Below are 16,587 nucleotides of genomic sequence, written 5' to 3' on the forward strand. Positions count from 1 at the left end.
TTTGTACTTGAGCTATAAGTGTAGCAAATACAATTTAGACATCTCTTAAGTCCATTTTTCAGCTCTTGGAAAACTATGTATAAAGCTGGAAGCATGTATATGAGGAAGGTGATCTTCCCACAAGGCATGGTTTAAGAAAGAAGTGAAATTACTTACAAAGAAAACATCTGAGAAAAGAGTATCAGCTTTTGTTGGAGTAACTAATTCAGATTCACCAGCATACAACAGACTAATTGGACCAGCTCTGTTTGAAATGTAGAAAATAGAAGCTTCTCTGAGAGGATCCCTCAGGGCTTAGAGCAGTCTCTCTTGGCTGCTCAATTTTGGATACACTCAGCAGATTCTCTCTGTCTTAAGATTAAGCAGCTTGTGGGCTGAATCTCAGTCCAATGTGTCTGATATTAAAACAAAGGCCAGAGCTGCAAACACTTGTACAGGTTTCTAATAGTGTATTGATGCAAAGCATTTTAGTTTTGCCTTAAATGAACAAGATCTCTTTTTACACATTTTTTTTTTTTTTTTTTTTTTTAATTGGCTCAACTGTCCCTCCCTTCTGGCAGGAATTTTATAACTTTGCTCATTCTGGAACACAACCACCCCCTTACTAGGCTTTTGCTTGCTCTTCTGAGCTGCTGTGAAAACTATTCACCAATTCCCAGTGGCCAGCACCCCTGTATCCTACCCACTCCTTGACAATGACACACAGCATCTCATTGTACCTGGCTAGTCCCTTGAAAAACTTGCCCATCGCCATAAAGTCAAGCTGGTCAGAGCAGTTGAACACTACAGTTTGGATTGCTAGTGCCTTCCCCAGGTCTTTTGTTGTTTCTGTTTTGCCTGTTCCTGCTGGTCCTGCGGGTGCTCCTCCAAATTTCAGGTGCAGAGCTCCTGTAAGCGTCAGATAACACCTACAACAAAGAAGAGACCAAATGATGAAAGGCATTTCTACTATTGATTTCAGTAAAGGAGGCATATGATCTATGCGGCTAGAGACAAGTAGGAATCCATCATTTATTATTCTGCGGAACTGCTTAGATATGCAGCACTCTGCAAAGGAGTCAGCTATGTGGCCTTGATTAGTATTCATGGGGGCCTGCATGGGTAAGTCCTTCTGCCACTGGCTACAAATTCACTCTCCAGAAAAAGGACAGCTACAAAAGGGTATAACTATTATTGCTGCTGCATATTCTAGAGTATTAGGTGCCTCTATCTACTGTTTTGTAGAAGAGCTCCTCAGCTATCAGGTGGGCATTTTATGTGAGTCAGAACACTACATTAAGAATCAGGTGAGTGAAAGCAATCAGTCTGAGCACTGATCACTAGAAATACAGTAGAACCAATGCCAGGGTGTTCTTATGCCCTCGTCTCAGGGAGCCCTTTACTGTACAAATGGTTTCTACTTACATATATTAAGCAGTGAGACCAGCACCATCACATCCTTGGTTTAACCTCGAATAAGGCTTGTTCATTCAGAAAAAAGCACCACCACTTATTACCCAGAAAGCAATCTCCTTACCTGTCAGTGAGGGGCGTGATAACCAGACGGCCACTGTTCCCCAGATATTCATAGCCATAGATAAATTCAGCATTGACAGCTCTGATGTACAGGTCCCCCCTTGTCCAGTAGTATCTAATGGTGAGCAAACATGACATCAGAAAGATAAACACTGGCTGGCAGACAATAGAGCAGCTCGTAAGACTACAGCCTGCAAGTCTGGAGACCTGCACGTCATGGGATTTCCCTCTCGAGAGAAGAAAGGATAAGGTAGCACAACAGGGTGGACAGGAATTCTCACAGGACTTGAAATTAGGTGTTATATCAAGCACCACACTCCTCCTTGGACAGGAGGCATGACCTTTCACAGTGAGGCTGTGAAACACCATGGTGTGGCTTAGTCTATATTGCCAAAGTGGATGCCATCAAAACTAGGTCTGTCTCAGATGCCTTAGAACTGACATCCTTAGCAGACTTCAATCCCACTCCTCACAGGGATGTTAGAGGCAACTCAGGAATACTGCTTACAGACTATGCAAACTCTTGTTTCCATTTATTGTGGACATGGCTGATGGGTAGGGAGAACGAAGACTGGCCAGGTAGGCCAGGTGAGGTTCAACAACTACGCTCCCTACCTGAGCTGGGAGATCCACTCGAAATCATTCATGCTTGTTACATTCTCCTCAATCAGCTTTGCTGCAACATCCTTGGCGTGGACCTCAATCACAATAAGAGCTGACAACACAGCTCGTTGTATTTTAGACAATTTTCCACGGACCAGGGCAACCAAATTGCCCAGCTGGGTAAGGAAAAGAAAGCACTCTGAAGCAATCCATATCCCAAAGACCCAGGCTCTACTAACACAATGCAGTAAAACTTATGGCATACTAAGTCCAGATCACACGCTGTGTCCAGGCAACTTGTCAGAGATATAAATGACTGCTCAGAAAGCAAATACTGCTCAGGGCTGGCTCAGAGCTGACTTTTGCCTATGCCCTTACCATATGTTCAGGTGAAAAGAAAGAGTTAGAGCCACCGTGAGGCCCAGAGCTGAGGACACCATATTTCCCAGGTATTTGGTGTGATTAGAGGCATGGAACAGATATGAAGGATGCAGTTTCACTTTGATTTCCACTGTCCATCACTTCAGTTCTCTCCCATCTTTGACTTCTTGGGTGACCATGGAGAAGTTATCTTTCTCCTTCTCTCTGTCTTCAGGTAATGATCATATTATCAGTCCTGTCCATTATTTGAGGTTTATGATGATGAATATCCTAATGATTAAGATAAGAACCTGGTTTTATACCTGTTCTTGAGCTGTGCTATGCAGGACTGTGTCTCTGTTTCTCCTACAGTATTGTCCTGGTTGTATTTATAAGTTATTTATGGTCTGATAATTGAAAAGTCTCCATCTGGAAAAATCTGACCCTTACAGTCATTTTCATACCTGAGCACACAGCTGTGGGAAAAGCCTGCTGGATAAATCTCCAGCTTCCAGAGCTTCAGACACTTCCTTTGTCCAGAAAATCTGGCAGCCAGCAATGACCACTTGGCCAGGCCATTGCAAGACCCATGTAGTGCGTGGAGTCTTAAAAAAGAAAAAAAAAAAAAAAGGTAGTAAGAATGATTTTTTTAAAAATTTATTTCTACATCTCTCAGCTCTGAGATGCATGATTAACAAATAAGAACCGAGTTCTTTTTTAAGAGGCTTTTCTTTTCTGTCCTCCAATTGCTGTGAAGAGATCTTCAGGCACAGGCTCTCTGGATAGTGGGTACAGCAGGTACCTTTTCTCCACCATGCCACCTGCAGGTTAGTAACCTGTTACAAGTAGTCAGCAGCAGGTGAAGAATAGGAACCTGTGAGACCCAAAAAAATGTTTCCCCTCCTCTGGTCTGTTCTAACTTTCCTAGTTTCAAATTTTCAGTCTGAGTAGAAAACAGTAACAGAAACATCTGAGGCCTTTTCTTTTTTCAGCCTTTCTCCCTCCCTAGACCCAAACAAATAAAAATTTAAATTTTCTACCAGCATAGCTTTTACACAGAAACCAGAGCCAAGATGCATCCCCTGATGCATTGACTGAAACAAATAGCTCACCGTGCCTTGGTTGCCTTTACCAGCTGTGTGAGATACGAGAGCTGAAGAAGACAAAAGAGGGTAAATCCTTATAAAAAGGAAGTTGCCTGGAGAGAAGATTCACATAGGCTTGTTCTATGATATTGGGAAGTGTTCTGTGGCTGTTCTGTGAGAGTGCAAGGTTTGCATTTCTCTGGACCACTGTCTACTTGCTCAACCGTGCATTCTGCACTTGAGACACAGAGCTGGATTAAAAGCTGTATTTTAAAACTAGTAGAATATCACAAATTCATCAGCCTTATCACTGCTGACCTCTATGGCAAGCCTGGAATCAAGACATCAGAGACCTGCCAGTCTGATGCAACTCTTACCTCTGGATAAACACCAATTGATCTTTCTATGTTGTCCCGTACAGTAGCCTTCATGGATTTCTCCACTTCCAGAAGCCAGTCCTCCACATTGTCAGAGGGATAGATGGGAATAAACAGCTTCACCTCTTCTCCTTCAGCAGAGTACATGTGTGTGATCTGTAGGTCCTCCTGGAACAGCAGCTAATGGAAGAAGCGCAACAGATGTGAATGGAGGATTTCCTTTCTATCCCTGCTTTCCTGCCGCTAGGGGAGAGCCAGGCTGCAGTGGTGTACGCTCATTATAAATCTGGTGCCAAACTTGGTTGTAAATAGTGATAATAAAGTGTGCAACAGATGAGTAAAATGACCTCCAAAAAATGGAGGATGACTGTATGAAAACAAGAGACTCACATCCTTGGTTTAACTTGAGTGAAGCAAATCAAATTCTAGTTAGGGTGAACATTTCTCATTGCCTGTCTAGGATTCAAACCCTTGATTCCTGTTCAGTTCTGTAGACTGAAATCATTTCCCTTGAGGTCAGAGTGCCCGGTTTTAAGAGTAAAATTTTAACAGCTTCTCCAGTACCCTGGCATATCACTGAAAGTCCCCTTATTTAGTCCAATGGCTTTGCACCAGGTTTCCAGTTCAATTTCCTTTCTATTTTCCCAAGCTAATGACTAGGAGATTGGGTTTAGTGTCTGAGTATTGTGGTGGTGCAAGCTGTCACTAGACATGGAGTCTGAAGTCTATTAGGAATAATAAAGAGGAAAACCAGCCAGGTTAGCCCCAGCTCCTAAGTAGGGATGAAGGCAGAAACTTAATTCAGTTCAGGCTTATTCACTCCTTGTGCCTCCTGAGGCTGTCAGCGAGAGTGGGATTCCATCTTAACTAGGTGCCTGTGAGTAGACAGCTAAATATGACCTATTTCTATTGGCCTCCACGGTGGGATGGACAGACATCTCCAGAGGCAGTGTCTTCTCCTCCTAAGATGGGTATCTAAGTCAATTTCTGTAAGTTATCCTTTGTGGATGCCTATTTTCCCCCTCATTGTCTAAAAAGCAATTAAGGGTGCCCAGTTCATAGGCAGACATGTGGTTTTGAAACGTCTAAAGTGAGGTTGCTTGAATCCCACTCGAGGGCAGGCAGCACCTTGCAATGCCTATGTACAGTTACAGGTTCCCAGGAGATACATTTCCACACAGCAGAATATGAACACTCCTCCAGATCCCAGCATGCCTCCAAGTTCTCATGACACCAGCTTCCCAAAGGTAGGCCAAGCCACCAGTGTGCTTGCTTTGCCTACCTGTGCAATGTTCTCAAAGCATTTGCGGAGGTGAGGTTGTACAGCAGTGGGGTCTTTTGTCTGCGACAGTATTTCCAGCAGCTCATCGTCTGAAAGGAAGCAGAACCTAGAAACACAGAGCAAGGCATGAGGGTGGCTCTCTACTGTAGCATCACAGGCTAAGTCCTGGCAAGATGAAGAACGAGCCTATTTCTAGAGACACTGTTTCTGACTGCTCACTGATCTCTTTGTATTTGTGCAGAAGAGTAGCAGCCATCTGCCTTTCCACAGAGAAAGGCTTCTCCATCTGCAGAAGTCAGTTATTCCCATGCAAAGTGGGCTTAAATGAGTATCAAAGAGTAGAAGTATTCCTTTAGGAATAAGGGATGGAGTTACATGGAGGTTTTCATTTTACCCCATCCTTTTAAGACAAATCATGAGGCACAGATATGCAACCAGACTGCCCTTAACTCACAATGTTTGTGTCTGCCTGTTTTCTCCCCATCAGATGGCAGCATTGAAAGGTGCAGCCTTGCTTATGTTTGCAGTCTCATGACAATATCCTAAGCTTAGGTTGTTTTGCTCCTTCTTGGCAGAGTGAACTGGAGTGGGCCTCTCCTTTCATATTTTCTGAACCAGGGAGTGTTATCCAGCCCCCTGAAATTTGGAGTTACCTGGGAAAAGCACCTCTCTTTGTCTCCAGATATTCACTCAGCCCTTTCTGCACAAGTTCAAGTAGTTTGTTACATTTTCGCAGGTTCTCTAGTAGCGCAGGATCAGGGCACAAAGACATAACCTATAAACAGAATGGAGAACAGAGGAAGCATCAGTATTCTGAGCATGTGGGAGATAAGGCAGTGGAGATAATTGGGTCGCCCAGTGATGTTACTGATAGGATTTAAATGAGTCATTCATGGGAGTACTTTCACAGGGATCTGGAGAGGTGTGAGCTTTGTGGGTAAGGAGGGGAAACAGCGCTTACGGACATGACAAACACATTACTGGGTTCCCCTAAATACCAACATTTGTAATATGGAATACGATTGGTGATGGAGTCCTGGGAAGTGGAGACTGGAGAACAGAAGAGTGCAGAGCGCTGCTACTAAGACACAGAAACAGGCAAAAACAATGGCTCTAAACAATTTTAAAAAGTCAGCCTTGAGAAGGGATCAAAGGAGTTCTCTTACGGATTAGGATTATAACAGGGCTGGTTACAAGAGCTGTAGGGGGTAGGGAGTCTATGTGCTGAGAAGGTATTTGGTGGGGTGGACAGCTTGGTGCAAGGCATCATAGGGAACGACTGTCTGTTCAGACACCAGAATGAGAGGCCAAGTTCCAAGAGAAGAAACCTAGCACACTGCCCTGGGCAAGGCTGCATGCCCACACTGTTACAAAAACAAGGACTGAAAGGCAGTCCTTGTGTGGGCACAGCTCCAAAGAATTTGGGATACCTATGCTGGCTTTCATCAAGGCACACACCTCAGGGTTTTCGTTAGCATTCTTCATGATGTTCCTCCAGTCCCTATCCATGGCCTGGTAGCGCTGGCTTTCCAATGGAAGCTGTCTTTTAATGTCCTCTGACCTAAAGATAGGCTCCAAGTAGAGCCAAGAGCGCTGGCAGTTCAGCCATTCCTCTAGGACATCCTAGTGGGAAGCAAGAAGAGCATATCAGGACACCATGCTATGAACCTGTTTGACAAAGCCATTCAAACTGTGCACGAGAATGGGTTAAAAACAAAACAAACAAACAAAAAAAAAAAGGTGATGCTGCACTTAAACCTTCCACAATTCTAAAATCTACCTGCAGCATCAAGAGTTGGAATTTCCTTCCCAAATAATTAACAATTTCCTAGCAATCCTCTTTGCTAACTGTTGCCAGCAAGCATCAGAATCAACACCCACCAGTTTAATGGGGGGAGTTTAGAAATATGTGTAAGCCGATACTAAAGCTCAAAGGGACTTTGTGGTACTAGGTCAAATTTCTGTGGCTAGTGTTTCTGTATTTTACAGAAGATAGCACAATGTCAACACACAGTAAGATGGGGATTTTATTTTGTGAAAAGAGCTTTCCTGGGGAAGAAGGTGACAAATAAAATATACCAGACCCTGCAATTCTGTCATACCCTCTCTCCTGCCTGATGTAACTCAGCCCCAGCCTTGCCTTCAGAATAATCCATGAAAAGATTTTCAAACAACACTCTGAATTAAGAGAATCCAATCGAATTGGGTTCGAATCCTCCTCTTCCATTTTCAGGGATGGAAGATTGGAAGATATGGGGAATCGGCCCAATATTGCAAAGCAGCTCAAGGGTTTGACTCCCTTTCAGACTGCCTTAGTCACATGGCGCTATCTACCATTCCCTGAGCACAGGCAGCCACTCGACCTAGCAAGAGATGGTGTTTTCCAGTAACACAGACACGCTGTTTGCTCCATCAGCTAACCCTGATAAGCCACTTCCTGGAAGTGGATTCATGGGCCTTTAGTGACATGAATGAATGCAATCAAAAGAAGCGGTAGGAAAGACAGTGAAAACATGGACATGACAGCCAAAGCCACACAGTAAATAGCCGAATTTCCCCATGTCATCTACTGCCTTGGGACTTAGAGTAGCATTTCTGTATCCTCGTGAGACAAGGCTACCACTCTGGCAGCCCATGGCCCAAGCACACCCAGACAGTAAACACCGACAAACAGAATAAGGCAGTTATGAATAACAGATAACAATGCTGCCATGCATCAAATACCAGCATTTACACAGAGTTCTCCAGCTAGATGCTTGTATTGGAATTTTTCTCCTGCAGCAAAAGGCTATTCTGCTGGCTGAGTCCTGCTGGGTGCTGAGCATTCACGCTCTAGTTTGATGAAGAAGTGCTGGCACAGTCTGCCAGGTCCTGCTTTAAACAGCAGTCTTCCATGTGCTTTCCTACACTGAGATGTGAATGATTAGCATGGATTTCACAGGCTCTGTAAGAATCTGTAAAGTCCACTTAGTACAATATGATTAGAGATGCCAGTAGGACTATTCACAGCAATGGGAGAGTCCTGGCCCCATCAAGAAGCGTTGCAATAGGCAGCAAAAGAGCTGGAATTTCAGCACCACTGTTTTCAGAATAATGCTTTGAGTTTATCCCCTCTTTTACTAGAGTCAGAGGCTTTGACAGGCCTTCTTCCCTCCCTAAAGACTGATATTCTCTTGATAGTTGTCCTCCCAGTTTCCTATGAGGAACTGCACAGTGCCCATGTTCAAGCATGGCAGCACAGCCCAGGTGCCTGACTTCACCAAATGTGTGTGAGTAAGAAACAAATACCTGTGTCATCTTCAGCTTGTTTTCCCATGTGTTCATCCTTTCCTCAAAGGGTTTCTTAAACGGTGAGAAGGACATGCTCTGAATCATGACAATGTGATCATCTAGGAGCTGAGAAGCTTCATCAGTGTTTTTCAGAATAAAGGTATCTGTGTCTTTGTAAAGCATCACAGTAAATAAAACAGAGTTCCACTCGCTCTCCATCTTGTTGAGTGCCTGGAACAGACAGACAAGCAATTTAATTTTCAGATACAACCTGTGCAATGGTTTTTCCAGCTTCCACAACTCTCTTAATGCCTCTCTCTAGCAAGTGACAGATTTCTTCTCTTGGATTGCACTGGAAGCTGCAGCTGTATATATGAGACACTCAGCAACAGCACATTTCCTCTGCATTGCCCATGGACTCAACACCTCAGTGCTGTCCTGAAAGGAACATTTAGAGGGGAAAAAAGGGCAATTTCAACACCAGGCCCATTTATGCTATTAGATGCAGAGGCTGCCAGCACAGTGCTTATTAATGATTACGGTTAACGATGGGTTTGTGAAAGGCATAGCTATCCATTGGGAACTCGCCTGAGATTTCAGAGAACAAAAGCTCCCAGAAGGTAATGACTTTCAGTCAAGACCATATTAGGTTACATCCGAACTGGTGAACCGAAGCTGAAAGACTATCTAACCTATGAATCTCCAGAGCCAGCAAGTCTTCCCTGCACGTTTACTGTGGTAAAAGATTTACCACCTCCATTTCCAGTCACAGCTAATCTCCCTGACATAATGTTTGAATGGCAGAATGCAGACAATCTATTTATTTTAAACTTAAACAGTTACTAATCCCACAGCGAGGTGTGAGACGCAACCAGTGGATCAGCATAACCATCAGGCAGCACTGTGATGCTACAACTTTAAATTCTATGCAAGGGGAAATGATTTCTCCTAGTGTGTGAACTCAGTTGTGTGGCCATTGCTCCCCTCTCTAAGGACAGCAGCCTACTTGTGCTGCAGAACGCGTCTAATGCTCTGGGACAAAAGGAACATCACCCAGGGCAATGACTGCCTGCTCAACAGCAACATATTTGAGAAGCAACCAAAGACACAGCAAGTCACTCTCCTCACATTCTCAATGGCATATTCTTTGCCAGCTATCTCAGCTACTTTGGTAATGCTCTCGATATGGTCCAGCAGGTTCATGTCCAAGCAGCGACCAACTGTCAGACTGGGTTCTAGCTGGATATCGATGTTAATATCTTCTGACAGCATCTCCCAGTGTCTGTTTCTCATACCAGGATTGTGCAGCCCTTGAATTAAGGGGACGTATAGTCTGAATTCTTCAATCTTGTCTCGAAACTCCATTGCCACACCCTGGCAGTCTTGCAGGGAGAGAAAGAGAATAACATCAGCAACAGCAGTGTGTGAGGAAGTTGTCTAAAGCCTGATGTGCTTGTAGACACATGGTATGGGGTAGGTAAGCAGGAGGAGAGAGCACTGGAAAACACAGGTTGAACTAATGAGGACACAAAGACTCTCTCTACATGGCTACTGAGCAAGGATTCAAGCCCACTCTCAGAAGCAGACCTGCTTATTAGCCAGAAGTCTGTTACAGGCAAGTCCATGCTAAGCCTGTCCATGCTAAGTCTGCCTTAGCCTACAGCTCACCAGAAGACGAGGAGCAAACAAACTGAATTCCTTAATATGGGCCCAAGCATGATGAAGCCCCATCTGCCAACAGATATTTTAGAAGATCCGTTCATTGTTCCAATGTCTTCACTTCCTTAACAAGATTGGGTTGCAAGTTATCTCACACCCCATCTCAGGCCACCCTAAACAGAAGATGGACACTATACATAAGAGCTAGAAGTAGGCTAGGATCCCAGCCAGCGAGGGAAATGGAAAGCATGCAGGAGAGGCCCTGGCAACCTATGGCCACACTACAGCCAAAGGTATTTTTGCCTCATAGGAAGGACAAAGTCAAGGAAAGGGTGTTGTTCTCTGGGGACATCCTGGAAGCCCACAGCACTGTTCACATCCTGCCTTTTATCAGGTTGTGCTATTGCAAGTAAAGGAATGGGCAGGCAAAGAACATGGGACTTGCTTCCTCTCCACAATCTGGCTACAGCTTGTGTCTCCTTTTATTGCACCCGGTGTGGTCACGTTCACAGCCAGGATGTGACCACCTTACACGCCCTGCTGGGCGGTATGCAAAGACAGGGCAAACTCAAGGACGAAGCATGTATTTTACCAGGTGCCAGGGAATATTGCAATGAATATGAGCAGGTATTCTTAGTATTTCTGTTTACCATAATGATTCATAGTTACTCACGCATCCACTCATCACCTCCTCCATTGGGGCTGATTCACGGCATTGTTTAAGAGCAAGTTCAAGTTAAAAAGGATGAATCAAAAATCTCCCACTGCAAAATATATTTCAATCTAAGCCATCTGGCAGGAGATTTTAGAATTAGCTCTAGAGAATGACCAATGCATCTCTGAGAATCACGGAATGGGAAGTTAAGCTACGACTGAATTCTCAATTCCATCTTTACTAGGAGCCATGATTAAAAAAAACCTTCTCATGAATTGCGAGGGCTGGATGCGATCGTCTAAACTTCATACGCATCAGGCAGGAAGGAAAATGGTTATTACATTCCACAGAAAACACCCAGATTTTGCAATTTTGGGTTTTTTTCATAACAATAATCAAGATCTCTTCTGGCTTTCCATTAAATTCATTGGCCAATACAGAAAATAAGATTGGCCCAGAAAACAGCACCTGGAAGACACAGATTCAAATTTCTTTGCTGCCTGACTTGCGTAAGGGCTTAAATCCACACGTCTAGCCACTGGGCTATATAGTAATTCTCTATGACTAGTCTGGATTATTTTACTTTATATAAATGAGTAAATATTAACTGCAACGTAAGAGGGTGGCTTTTATCTGAGTACTGTCTTGGGAATTAGGTATAAAAGGGATTTGCAGCCTGGTTGTTTCCATGCCAAACCGGTACTTCAAGCAGAAAACTAGCATCTAGATGTGAATCATCATAGTTCCAGAAAAAAAAGTGGGAAATAACTTTGCTAGCATTTTCTCAGCTGGCTCTAATATACACAACACATCCATGTGACATCCTGACAATCTCTGTTCAGAGCACTCTGTGACATACCTCACATCAAAATACTGATACGCACCAACTGCCTTTCCCCAGACTGCTTATCTACCTGGTGAATCCTTGAACTGCTTCACACATCTCTGCATTGTCTTAAAAGAGTCACTGACGTTCTTTTCTAGCTGCTCAGCCTCAATTTCCATGAGAGGATCGTTCATCCAGCTCTCATAACACTGCATCCAGTCTGACACTGTAGTCCAGAGATCATAGTACGGCTGGAAGTCCTTAATCATCCTGGATAGCTTACTGTACTTTGGAAAGAGAGAAAAAGCAAGCATAAGCAACAAGTGTATTCCCCTCTAGACAACAGTTTGCATGTCAAAAGGCCAAAAAAGGCACAAATATTTTTTTGAATCGTAAGCAAGCAATGAGAAAACATGTACTTCAAGAGGTTGTATCAGACTGCCTTCTCCTGGGACCACAATACAGATTCCAAGGGAGAGCAACTAGCAGAGCTGGGCTTCACACAGTCAGGCCAAAATGCATCCAGGGAGCTGTGCCTGCACTGTGTGTCTGGTATGGAAAGCACACTCTCTGCTTGATTCTACAAATGGTCTGGCTGCAGAATGAGGAGATTTTGATGGGCAGTCCACACACAATCAGTGAAAGCACACACCGCACATCGTATCAAAACTTGGCTCCTTACAGTGAAGGAAAAGTAACCGTAGACTGAGAGACAGGAAAGGATCACGTGAACTCCACTTCTACTCTGCAGCCAGACTAGGCTGGACGTGGATGACAATGATTCATTGGCAGCTGAAAAGCTATAGGCAAAATGAATGTTTGTAACTAGACAAACTGTTGCCTTCGGAGAATATGTCACGCTCCCAGCCCAGGCAGCTGCCTGCACACCACTATGCAACCACTCTCATTCACGTCGATATGACTGCAGTAACAGCCTTACAGAAATTGATGCTTCTTAACTGCTGCTTCAAGACTTTCCCCACCCAATTGCTCCCCATTAACTCCTCACTGAGATCTGAGCATATGCACCCCAAGTCTCTCAAAGAAGTGGCAATATCATGCCCATGAACAACCTTCCACATTCGCCTGGGATCAGTTCTTCTGCAGCACAGTAGAGTGACAGAGCAGTGTGGTCACTCTACAGGACCACAGAGCAGTTCACCAGATAAACCAAGAGAGCACGAAGGATTTCTTCCGGAGGAACTGCGTCTCATTATTTGCTCTACCTACAACCTAGAAGGCCCAACAAAGATTAGGGTCCTGTAGGTACAGGACCTGAAACTTACATTAGTAACTTTCATCCCAAAGATTCTTTCCCTGTTGTTGTAGAGAATTGCCAAATTCTGAAGCTCCTTCAGCTGCTTCCTGACCTCCCTTGCTTTGTTAGCCAACTCATGAGCTTGGTTAACGTCTGCCTGGATGGAAAATCCACCTACAGTCAGCTGGAAGAGAAAAGGCAGGCGTGAGGTGTGGCTCTGAAGCTGAGTGCTGCCTCTGGAGATCTCAGCTTCCTAGTGTGCTCTTTGTCACGTTCAAAGGCAATGTTTTTCTTTCTGCTCACAATTTCACCTCCCCAATCCAATTCCACTTCTCTTTAGACCACAATGAAGGTGGTGAGGAGAAGCAGCAACCACTGGTCAGGTGGTTAAGTGCAAATATAATGACCAGCTGCTTTTTGTCTTTGTGACAACATGTAATCCCTGAAAAGTGGGAGCAGTGAGGCTGTGTCCAAATTTCTTGCTACTGAATTTATACTGTCATTAGTTACAGAACCAGTGAAGTGAAAATGATAGCTCTACGAGGTCACTCAGTTTCCACAAATTGTTTAACAACACATGTTCACAGCTCCTCCAATATCTTTCCTGTTTTGTTTTGGTGGCTCTGTTTTGTTTTATTTGTTTGGGGTTTTTGTTCCTTTTTTAATCCAGTGTTGGCTTATTATAATTTTGGGAGGCTACTTCCAAGATAATCTATTACAGCTTTTCCAAGATGGCAATTTTTTTCAGTATTTAAGAGTTTCTGGTGAAAAATAAAATCCAAACTATTTCAGCAGAAACCAGAGGTATCTCAGCTCCAAAACTCTGCTCTTGTTTCAGGGTCTTTCATGTGAGATGAGTTCCATGACTGAATGCTACATTTTCCCCCTTGATGGCAGCGCATCATGGGAGATGCTGTGCAGGGAACTGAGTGCACAAGAAAGAAAGAGGAGGTGCATGTGTTGCCTGAGCACCAAGAATCTGAATACCATATCTTGATCATATCACCTTCCCAGTGAAAAATCAGTATTTCTGCAGAGTATTGTATTTCACACAAAAATGAAACTCTTTATCAAAAGTCCAACTTCCAATAAAAAAAACAAGGCGGGGGGGTTGTTTGATAATTTTTGGTCCAACAATACATTTACCTAAAAACCCATCTGACTAAAATCTCAATCTGAAATTTTTCCACCTGGCTGACCACAAGAGCTTCAAGGCCCCTTCTCTGGACAGTTTATTGTTAGTGGCTTAATACCTGCATCTCTTCCAGTTTGTCTTGAAAGCCATTCTGATCCATGACCTGGATTTTGCGAAATTTGTCTTCATCCTCCAGGTGCTGGAGCCGAATGGACTCAGCTTGCATAGTTATTTTCAGCGGCCAGTAACTTGCAGCCCACCTGCACTCACATGATATAACAAACAAACAAAAAACCAAAACAAAACCAACAAAAAACCCAACAAAAAAACAAAACAAAAAAAAAAGAAAGGAGAGAGAAGCTTTTCGAGCATATGTTTGAAATGCTGAAAATAACAGAATGAGAAAGCCAACTCCCACCAAACAAGGAAGCTTTACAACAACAGAAACATATGTGGTTTCAACAAAACGCTTTTTTCCAGCTTTTCTTGTTGATATGCAGTCCTTGTGACTAAGCTATTCAAATGGAGAGGGCTGGGGAGAAGTGGAGGGCCTTTTTCAAAGGAACAAATCCAGTACGTTGCTGAAAAGCTAGGAGACAGCAAAATAACAGTTGGCATCCAGAGGGAATGTCTGTCTTTGAATGTATTCACAAGGAACTGGGAAAAAAAATGGGGTCAGAGTCTTGGCTTGTGGCTTTTCAGGGCTACTGAAAAAGCCAGTCTCCTGTTAAGCAGGGCAGTGAGGGGCCAGGGTAACCCAGATACAGCGGAGCCCTGGATAGAAAGACTTCTGCAGAGTGCCCTGGGGAGTGCAACGCAGGTCTAGGAAAGGCTGCATAAAGTGCCTGCTCGTGCCAAGGTAGGTTTCTTGGTTCTTCCTCAGCTGTAGCCCACCCATTACTCCATTTGGATTTGTTAGCTTGTACGCAATGCCAGCTGCAAGCTTTGCAGCATTACACTTGAGGTCACACCCCTCCCAGCGCCTGGGGATGGAGCAATTTCCTACTAGTTCTGCATATGCCAGGTCTGGCCAGTGACCACACAGCTACATCTGCGCTAAGATGCCCTAGAGCTCAGCTTCTGTGGGTTTTTTGCTTCCTGCAGCTTCTGTGGGGTTTTTGCTCTGTGCATCCCGTGTTGCTAGTTTCAGGACTCACTCAGGTTGCAGACACGCTGGACCATGTCCATGTCATATGAGAGGTGCTTCCAGGGCTGAGCTGACTTTAGCAGCTGTGTAGCTGTGTTTGTGAGCTGACTCTGCTACTGGGGCATAGTCAGTCCCCAATCTGAATAACAGCCAAGGATAAAATCAAGAGGAGACTGCACGGAAAAGAAATGCAGTAACAATAATACAGGGTTCATGTTCCTTCCTAGTCCTAAGCAAACCCTGGTAGTGTTCCTACCTTGGAAGTGTTCATTCAGTTTGAGACACAGACTAAACTGTACTTTGAGACCTTGCAAATGTCTCCCCAAAAATAAGAGAAAAGACCTGATACGTTAAACAGGTCAAGAGCTACCAGTTTGCCTTGCCCCAGGCCAGAAGGCAACATGAACCCACGCTTCTTCTTGATAAGCTTCATTTCAAGAATTCAGTGCTCATATAGCCTGAGAGGCACTTAAAAGTTCTGCTGGAGCCCCTGATAGACACATAGCCCCTGAAGCACTGAGAGCAGTAATTTCTGCAAAGCGTCCCACTTCAGCAGTGGGAGAAATGCCTTGTGCTCACATGTCATTGAAATCCTCTTCGGTAAGATTGTAAAGGAATTCCTCCATGACCTTGTAATCTTCCGTGACTTCACGAATCAGTTCCTGCACAGGGTGAGAGAAAGAGACAAAAAATAGACAACTTTAGACCATACTGATTCCAACTCTCTGGTGTATACCTCATTTTCACGAGGTGCCTTTGAAGGGTGTTAGTCACACAAGCTTAATGCGATGTAGGCTGCTTCTCTGTTGTGTGAACAGTGGGAATGGATTTACAACCCCTTGTTCTGTGAATGATCATGTCATCATCACCCTCTGTTCTATATGAATGAAAAGAAGTGTGACCTAGTGGGTAAAGTGCTGGACAGAAATTGAGCGTTTTGGGTTATCCTCCAGGTTCTTTCCTTGGCATGGACAAGTCAGTTTACAGCTTGATGCCTTTGTTCCCCATTTACTCACTGAGAGAAGACCTACACTGCAAATAACTTTGAAATAACTCGGCACTAGAATGTACTATTAGAAGAAATACATTAACAGCAACACGAGCATTTGATAGCAAAAATATTTTCTTGAAAACAACATTCATTTTTAGAAGACGGGTATTCTGCACAAAAATGCAGAATGGGTCATGAAGGCAACAAAAAGCATACATAAGTCTTCTAGGCAAGATTTTTACCTATGCAAAAGAAAATAGCAGTTATTTAAATTCATGATATGTGTATTTAAAAATACAAATCTTAGGATTGACAAAAATAAAAAGCCAAAAATCTTATAGCCTTGCACACATATACATCCAAGCAAAAAACATGGAGTTCTGCTTCTGAGTCACCACACATCGCATTGACACATTTCCTGCTG

The 16,587-nt window shown here is 43.8% G+C and overlaps 1 protein-coding gene across 1 annotated transcript in view; it reads right to left on the bottom strand.

The window, feature by feature from the left end:
• DNAH1 (dynein, axonemal, heavy chain 1) overlaps positions 1–16,587 on the bottom strand; it is a 72,127-nt gene that overhangs the window by 39,926 nt on the left and 15,614 nt on the right. The window contains exons 15-28 of the mRNA XM_009891276.1: positions 15,752–15,834; positions 14,144–14,285; positions 12,919–13,074; positions 11,721–11,919; positions 9,621–9,874; positions 8,511–8,723; positions 6,681–6,845; positions 5,876–5,997; positions 5,223–5,328; positions 3,941–4,120; positions 2,943–3,083; positions 2,131–2,294; positions 1,517–1,630; positions 720–908 (exon numbers count right to left, since the gene is read on the bottom strand). Coding sequence (XP_009889578.1) covers positions 720–908; positions 1,517–1,630; positions 2,131–2,294; positions 2,943–3,083; positions 3,941–4,120; positions 5,223–5,328; positions 5,876–5,997; positions 6,681–6,845; positions 8,511–8,723; positions 9,621–9,874; positions 11,721–11,919; positions 12,919–13,074; positions 14,144–14,285; positions 15,752–15,834 — 2,228 coding nt within the window. The remainder of the gene's footprint in view (positions 1–719; positions 909–1,516; positions 1,631–2,130; positions 2,295–2,942; positions 3,084–3,940; positions 4,121–5,222; positions 5,329–5,875; positions 5,998–6,680; positions 6,846–8,510; positions 8,724–9,620; positions 9,875–11,720; positions 11,920–12,918; positions 13,075–14,143; positions 14,286–15,751; positions 15,835–16,587) is intronic.

Source organism: Charadrius vociferus, unplaced genomic scaffold (assembly GCF_000708025.1).
Source record: "Charadrius vociferus isolate BGI_N301 unplaced genomic scaffold, ASM70802v2 scaffold758, whole genome shotgun sequence".
Taxonomy (NCBI): domain Eukaryota; kingdom Metazoa; phylum Chordata; class Aves; order Charadriiformes; family Charadriidae; genus Charadrius; species Charadrius vociferus.